This window comes from Bison bison, unplaced genomic scaffold (assembly GCF_000754665.1).
Source record: "Bison bison bison isolate TAMUID 2011002044 unplaced genomic scaffold, Bison_UMD1.0 scf7180017864516, whole genome shotgun sequence".
NCBI lineage: Eukaryota > Metazoa > Chordata > Mammalia > Artiodactyla > Bovidae > Bison > Bison bison.
Window position 1 is genome coordinate 5,254,937 of NW_011495069.1, and position 8,239 is coordinate 5,263,175.

General features: G+C 59.7%; 1 protein-coding gene across 1 annotated transcript in view; it reads left to right on the plus strand.

The window, feature by feature from the left end:
• EPHA8 (EPH receptor A8) overlaps positions 1-6,737 on the plus strand; it is a 46,934-nt gene extending 40,197 nt beyond the window's left edge. Inside the window, exons 14-23 of the mRNA XM_010830237.1 lie at positions 500-593; positions 1,980-2,047; positions 2,940-3,104; positions 3,303-3,488; positions 3,804-3,865; positions 4,428-4,637; positions 5,621-5,770; positions 5,858-6,048; positions 6,317-6,490; positions 6,623-6,737. Coding sequence (XP_010828539.1) covers positions 500-593; positions 1,980-2,047; positions 2,940-3,104; positions 3,303-3,488; positions 3,804-3,865; positions 4,428-4,637; positions 5,621-5,770; positions 5,858-6,048; positions 6,317-6,490; positions 6,623-6,737 — 1,415 coding nt within the window. The remainder of the gene's footprint in view (positions 1-499; positions 594-1,979; positions 2,048-2,939; positions 3,105-3,302; positions 3,489-3,803; positions 3,866-4,427; positions 4,638-5,620; positions 5,771-5,857; positions 6,049-6,316; positions 6,491-6,622) is intronic.
• Positions 6,738-8,239: the final 1,502 nt, after the last annotated feature.

Consider the following 8,239-nt stretch of genomic DNA (forward strand, 5'->3'; position numbering starts at 1 on the left):
AGTGCTTTTAGGTTTGACACCACGTTGGCACCGTCCAAGCAGGAATCCTGCCTGACTCCATGCTGTGTGTTCTTGAGCAAGTTCCTTGAGTTCTCTGGGGCTCAGTTTTCCGGTCTGACAACTCACAGTAATGCTGGGATCTCCCTGGAGAAGCTGTGGGTTAATTGGCCAGAATGCACTGTACACCCAGCTTCGTCATTTACAGTAACAGGCAGGGCAGGTGGTTTTGGACTCATCGGTGAGAAAGCTGAGGCTCAGAAGTCTAGTGACTCTGCCCGGGTCGCACCGTCCCAGGAAGTGGTGGCACCAGGTTGGGAAGCAGGATATTGAAGCGGCAGGTTGTAGAGGGGAGGGTCGGGGCAGAGGGAGGTGCAACCTGTGCCCTGACTCTCAGAGCTGAGGAGGCTGCCACTGGGCCCCAGGAAGGCTGCCAGACCTCTGAGGCCAGGGATAAGACGTTAGGCAACACCGCCCCCACGACCCTGGTTTCCCCACGCAGGGCCCCGCTATGACACCCGGACCATCGTCTGGATCTGCTTGACCCTCATCACTGGCCTGGTTGTGCTTCTCCTCCTGCTCATTTGCAAGAAGAGGTGGGTGGTCCTGGGCCCCCGGCCACCCTGAGCTCCTGTGTCTCCGCCTATCTCCAGCCCCCACCGAGCCAGTGACGCTTTGTGCTTGGGGCGGGCCTCCCTTATGGATAGACCTGTTCTTTCCCTCCTTCCTGGCACACTTTTCCCTCTCGCCTTCCATGCTCAGGCCCACCTCCTGTTTTCCATCCACCTGTCCAGCCTTGTCTTTCTGCATCTCCAGCTCTTTAACCAGCTTCCAAAAGCTGGAGGGCCCCGGCCCATCCAGATCCTCCTCTCTCACCCGCTTACCCTGCACCTTTCCTCAGTGACCTTATCAGGGTCCGCGGCTTTGAATTCCACCTTCACGCTGACATCCCCCCAAGCGTGGCATCCGCACAGGCCTCTCCCCTGAGGTCCAGCTGCCCGCTCCCACCTCTACTCGAATGTGTTTCAGACACACAGCACCCCCAGACCAGCCCCTCCCCAAGCCCCGTCTCAGAATGTGGCACCACTGTTCGTGGCGTGACAAGCCCCAAACCTAGCCATTATCCTTGGTTCTCGTTCCCTCATGCCATGTCCGCCCACCAGCCAGTCCCACTGGGTCTCCCTGCAGCGTGACCCCCTCCATCTCATTCAATCCTAACGGTGCCCCAGGGATGTATAGATTCTGACCTCGTTCTGCAGGGAGTAAACAGGGGATCAGAGAGGTGAGGCCACTTCAGCTAAATAGGTGTCAGAACACAGATCTGTTAGAAAACTGAAGACCAGGCTCTTAGTCACTCTCCACTTGGTTCCAGAGGGAGGCGGGGTGGGCTTCGGATCCTGCTCAGCGAGAATTGGAAAGATCATCCATAGACGGAGAAACTGAGGCCCAGGGGAGGGAAGGGGCTTGCTGAGGTCACGTGGCAGAGTTGGCATCAGAAGCCTCGTCTCCCAGACCCTCTGCCGGGAGTGCTTTTGTGTAAAATTGAGCCAGGAATACCATAGATTTTGCCGCGAAGGCTGAGTGGACTCAACTGTGTAAACTATACAGTGTTTTTTTAGGAAGTATTTTTAAAATGTTTATTTATTTGGCTGCGTTGGGTTTAGTTGAGGCATGCGGGATCTTGCGTTGCGGTGCACAGACTCTCTAGTTGTGACATATGGGCTTAGGTGCTCTGCAGCATGTGGGACTTCAGTTCCCTGATCAGGGATTGAACCCGAGTCCCCTATGTTCCAAGGCTGATTCATAACCCCTGGACCACCAGCGAAGTCCCATGCCGTGTTTGTGAATGTCAAGGATGTCCCAAGGGCAGTGGCTGGGGTGGCCGGAGCTGACTTGAAAGGGGATGAGGGAAAGAAAGGGGGAATTCGCACGTGTCGCTGATGGGGGTCAGGGCTGAAGCTGAGGACCGTCCTCCTCCACAGGCATTGCGGCTACAGCAAGGCCTTCCAGCACTCGGACGAGGAGAAGATGCATTATCAGAACGGGCAGGGTGAGTGCAGGAGCCCCAGGGTCCAGAGGGGAGAGGGGGGATCAGAGCAGGAGTGCTGGGCTGGGGCTGAGAAAAGGAGGGAAGGGAAAAAGTGCTCGCAGAAGAGACTAGAGCCCCGGAGAGAGAGACAGCAGCATGTTCCACAGCCCCCAGCCCCCAGCCCCCAGGGGCATGCTGCGGTTCCACTTTGTTGCGTTTGCAGAGGATACTAGAGATCTTCTCAGAGAACTGCACAGATTTCTGCACTCACACACATGTTCACACACAGGTTTTTTTTTTTTTGGCGGGGGCGGGGGGGTTGGTCATATACTCGTGGACAAGAACCCTTGCTACAGAGAACTTTTTCAGGATCCTGCAGAGACCTCAGAAAACAAGGCAAATATGAAGATACCTACCTCAACACTCCACTTCTTTGCCCATGGTAGAATCAATCATGGTTCTGATTCCCATGGAGCCTGAATGTGGCCTCAGAATCCTTCTTAACCCAGTCTTTCAGAGAACCACTTCCCATCTACCTAAGTCGGTACTGTGGTGAAACCACTTTTGGTCACACTCCTACCCTAGGAATGAGAAAGATCTTCATAAGGACCTTGGGTTAGTTTGACCAATTGAAAAGGATCTTAAGGACCCTGAAAGTGAGCCCAGAAATATGTCAGACATACAGAATGCACTAGAAATCCCCAGATCCCCTAGAGACCTCAGAGCCATTCCATAGAGGCCCCGTTTTCACTTGGCAAGCACTTACTAGACGCCTGCTGTTTGCCCCCCACATCCTGAGATTCCTGAAGACGCTTCTCACCCCCACCCTCAGACCCTTCCCAGACTCAGGGAAGGGCTGGGAGGGAACGTCCTCAGGGACCCCAGTGATGTCCCTTCTCTCCTGGACCCTCAGCACCTCCACCGGTCTTCCTGCCCCTGCACCACCCTCCAGGGAAGATTCCAGAGCCCAAGTTCTATACAGAACCCCACACCTACGAGGAGCCGGGCCGGACGGGCCGTGGTTTCACCCGAGAGATCGAGGCGTCTCGGATCCACATCGAGAAAATCATCGGCTCTGGTGAGCTGCAGGGCTTGGGCATGTGGGGACGTCCTGGAGGTGCCTGGGAGAAGGGCACACCGGGCAGAGGGAGCAGGGCGCCAAGATGCCAGGCATGGCCAGGCACGTGGGTGTGCAAGATGGGTCAAGTGCAGAGTTCAGGTGGAGGAGGGGAAGGTCCCACCGTCTGCCCCCTGCCTGCCCTGCTTGGGTTCACAGGCGAGTCCGGGGAAGTCTGCTACGGGCGGCTGCGGATGCCGGGGCAGCGGGACGTGCCCGTAGCCATCAAGGCCCTCAAAGCTGGCTACACGGAGAGACAGCGGCGGGACTTTCTGAGTGAGGCGTCCATCATGGGTCAGTTTGACCACCCCAATATCATCCGCCTTGAAGGTGTCGTCACCCGCGGTAGGTGCCAGGCGGAAAACAGCCTCAGCCTTCAGAGCCCCTCCTGCTGGGGTCAGGGCTCTGGGTCCATCCATCTACCACCCTGCCCTGCCCTGTCCCCCTGGTTCAGGTCCCTGGATGACTTGGCAGGGAAGGGAACCCAGAGCCCAGGACCCTAGTCGAAACCCTACGTTCCCTGGGCCCCATGGTGCTGGCCCAGCTCATGGCAGCTCATAGTGGGGCGGGGGGTGGCATGTTCATGGGGTCACGGCCCTGCAGCCCTGATCCCCTACCAAGAACCACTTCCTCCCTGTTACACCCCGCCCCACCCCCCAGGCCGTCTGGCAATGATCGTGACTGAGTACATGGAGAACGGGTCTCTGGATGCATTCCTGAGGGTGCGTGCCCCACTCTGCTTTCCACATGGGCCGGGAAAGGGAAGTTCAGTCTGGGTGATGGGAGATCATGTGAGGTCTCCAAATACCCCCTCGTCCCCAGAGCTTAGACCTAACAGACTTGGGGAAGGGGGAGCTAGGCGTGGAGCAGGTCAGTCCATCCAAGTGCCTTTCAGCCCCCATCACGTGAAAGCCCCTCTGCTGTGGGTCCTGCTGCCCTCTCCTGCACACAGGCTAAGAGCAGTGGCTCTGTGGGTTCCCAGGGCCCCACCCAGCTGGGAGGCATGAGGTGCGGGCCAGAAACCCCGAGATTCCCAGCCTTTGCCGGGCCATGTGTCTGTTGGGTGGTCAGAGACAGGGCCACACCTCTCTGGGTCTCCCTCTCCCCTTGGGCAAAGTGGATGACCAGTCTTCACACCCCACCTACCTACCTACCTCTCAGGGTTGCAGTGAGGGTAAACGAGACGTGAGAACAAACCTTCGACACTAGCATGCTTCCTAAGCAGGGAGGCCCTTTGTGAACTTCAAGGAGCCTTCCTGAAGCCCGCGCCGCATCCCTCTGCAGACGCACGACGGCCAGTTCACCATCGTGCAGCTGGTGGGCATGCTCAGAGGCGTGGGCGCCGGCATGCGCTACCTCTCAGACTTGGGCTATGTCCACCGCGACCTGGCCGCTCGCAACGTCCTGGTTGATGGCAACCTGGTCTGCAAGGTGTCTGACTTCGGGCTCTCCCGGGTGCTGGAGGACGACCCTGATGCTGCCTATACCACCACGGTGAGTAGCCCACGCCCCGCGTGTCGTTAGGGAGGTTGGAAATTTCAGGGTTGCCTCCAGCCTGGGGCAAGTCCTGTCTCTTCTCTGCACCTCTGTTTGCCCCTCTGTCAAATGGGTGCAAGCTTTCCCACCTTTGTGCCACTGGGGAGACACCAGGGCTGGTCCCCACGGCCCCTCACTGGGAGATTTGGGGAGAGTTGGCTTCTCTCTGAATTACACATCTACTCTGCATCTGTCTCTAAAGTTTGGCTAAAACCCCCCAGCATTTTCACAATGTATTCTATGGGGATTTGGGCTTCTTGAAAGGCCCTTCTTGAAAGGGGCCTTAAGTGCAGAGGTCTGCCTCAATCAGAGGGTCAATCAATCAGAGGCTCTTAGGGTCTCACCTACTGAGGTTTCACTTAGAGAAAGGATTTTGTAACCAAAAAAAGGAAGGGGGATAAGGGGAGCTGGAAACCTGCTAGACCACGTTGTCTGAGCTTCATACTTGTTCAGGCATCAGTTCAGTTCAGTTCAGTTCAGTCACTCAGTCGCGTCCGACTCTTTGTGACCCCATGGACTGCAGCACACCAGGCCTCCCTGTGTATCACCAACTCCCAGAGTTTACTCAAACTCGTGTCCATCGAGTCGGTGATGCCATCCAACCATCTCCTCCTGTTGTCCCCTTCTCCTCCCACCTTCAGTCTTTCCCAGCATCAGGTTCTTTTCCTATGAGTCAGTTCTTTGCCTCAACCTGTTGAGGCAACCTGTTGACCAGCTCTTACTGACCATCTCCTGGGTGCTGAGCCCACCACCCACTGTCTCTCGTTCAGTCTCCACTCCTGCTCCGTGTGCAGGTCCCCCCCGCATCAGAACAGGTGATCGTGGAAGGTCATGGAGGCCGCGTCTCTCCAACCAGCCTGCAAGTTTCCCAGCCCGGACCCCTGCTCTCAGCTCCCGGTCAGGCTGGGGAGGTGTTCTCAACACGCGTGTGTCCGTCACAGGGAGGCAAGATCCCCATTCGCTGGACGGCCCCCGAGGCCATCGCCTTCCGGACCTTCTCCTCGGCCAGCGACGTGTGGAGTTTCGGGGTGGTCATGTGGGAGGTGCTGGCCTACGGGGAGCGGCCCTACTGGAACATGACCAACCGGGACGTGAGTGCCGGAGCCTGGCTGGGCAGTGGCGTTCTGGGGCCTGGGGGCAAGAGGGCCGCTCCAGCCCAGCGCCGTGTTCCCCCACAGGTCATCAGCTCCGTGGAGGAGGGCTACCGCCTGCCTGCGCCCATGGGCTGCCCCCACGCGCTACACCAGCTCATGCTTGACTGCTGGCACAAAGACCGCGCCCAGCGGCCTCGCTTCTCACAGATCGTCAGTGTCCTGGATTCTCTCATCCACAGCCCTGAGAGTCTCAGGGCCACAGCCACCGTGCACAGGTGCCTGGCACCCACCCCAGCCCCGCCCAAGCCCGGCTGCCCTCCCCGCTTGCCCTGAACAAGGCCCCGGCTTCGTCCAGGCCTCGGGACCACTCAGCCTGGACCCCTGGACCAGACCCAGTCTGGGCCCCTGACCCCTGTTCACCCCTCTCCTTCCAAGCCCTGGTAAACCCCTTAGCTGCTGCCGAACCTGACGGTGGCGGGTGCCAGTGTCTCCAGTCTGCCAGTGTCTCTGGCAGGAGCCTTACCTAGGGCCCCTGTGCCTCAGGTGTCCACCCCCCGCCTTTGCCCGGAGCTGCTTTGACCTCCGAGGGGGCGGGGGTGGCAGCGGGGGCCTCACCGTGGGAGACTGGCTGGACTCCATCCGCATGGGCCGCTACCGGGACCACTTCGCTGCCGGGGGTTACTCCTCCCTGGGCATGGTGCTCCGTATGAACGCTCAGTGAGTGTGGTGGGCCTACTGGGACCGGAGGAGGGCAGAGGGCAGGGGGCGGGGTCAGAGGCGGAGCCGCTGAGCACGGCAGCTCCCAGGAGGGGTCCCAGCCTCCCAGGTCAGCACCGCCTTCCTTTCCAGGGACGTGCGTGCCCTGGGCATCACCCTCATGGGCCACCAGAAGAAGATCCTGGGCAGCATCCAGACCATGAGGGCCCAGCTGACCAGCACCCAGGGGCCCTGCCGGCACCTCTGACCTAAACTCAGCCCCGGGGCCCCGTCTGCCGCCGTCGGAGGACTCGCGAGGTGGGCGGTCCCAGGCCTCTGCCCTTCCGCCTCAGCTGCCTTCCGCTCAGGTGCCAGGGAGACCGAGGATGCCGCTGCAAGACCCGGACTTATCCGGGGTCAGGCCACCTGGGAAGGGGATTTGGCGCCCAGCAGAGGGCAGAGGGCCTTCTCTTTCCCAGAAGCTGGAGCGTCAAGGCCCCTGAGATGTCGCTCACCTGCCTCCGTGTGCATGCAAGTGTGTGTGTGCGCGCACTCACCTTCTCACGAGGTCGTGGGAGCCCTGGTGAACATGTGTGATCATGTGTGTGTGTGTGTGTGTGCCCATCTTTCAGGTCCCCCATGGATGTGTGCAAGTTCTGGTGACTGTGCTTATTCGTTAAGGCTGGGGGCGCGCGTGTGTGTGACTGTGGATAGCGTGTCACAAGCGTGAGGATGTGTGAGCGAGGAGCTCAGTGTGACACTGCCCCTCGAATGTGGGCCTGGGTCCCAGCACCCACAGGGTCTGGGGAGAGGCTCAGCCCCTCCCGCACACCTGGAGGCTGGAGCTAGGGGCTACTTCCAAACCTCACCAGCACCAGGCCCACCCTAGTTCTCCGCCCGGGTGGGCCCACCCCCGGCTCTATCTCAGGTATGAGCCCTCCCTCTAGCTGGTAGGGGCGGGGGTCACCTGCTTCCCCCACCTGGCTCCCATCACTGTTTCAACAGGAAAACAGGGTTCCCGGCCAGCCTCCCTGGCCCCTTTCTGTGCAGGCATCACCAGGGCGCACACGCGATGCCCTCAGCTGAACTTGACTACCTGGCCAGGGACCAGGGGCCACCACCTTCCCCCTAGTCTTTGGTACCCCTCCACAGCCCAGGGCTTCTCACTTGGAAGGGCCTCTGCCAACGTCACTGCCCAGCCCTGGCCTGCGCTCCCCCAGCCCCACCCCCGGCCCATGCCTAGGATCAAGGACCATAAGATTCAGTTTTTCAGCCCCAAGTCCACCCCTCCTTCACCTCCTGGGCAGACCCAAGGGAGTGTGTGCCTTGTCCAAGGTCACACGGCAGCTTCAGAGTTTCAGAGCTGCGCCTCAGCCAGGGGCTCTTTCCCCCAAATCCTCCCACACAGACGGATGTGGGTGGGAGGGACTTGGGAAGCCCCCACCCCACCCCCCCGCCCCCACCGACTCAGTTGACCTTCCCCCTTGCGGCCCACCAGGGTATGTAAATATCTTTTTTCTACCATGTCAGAATATTTTTTTTCCTCACTCCTGACAATGCAAAAATGGTCTTCAAAGCACATAAAAAAAAAACACCCAGGGTGAGAAAGCCCCATCCCAGGGGAAGCTGGCAGGGCCCACGGAACCCCACCAAGCAGGATACTCGGTGAGCCCTGCCAGCCCCCAGGGAGGGACGAGCCCAGCGCCCCCCACCCCGCCCAGCCCTCCCCGTAGCCAGCACAGCTGTCCCGCGGAGACGCCAGCACTGAGC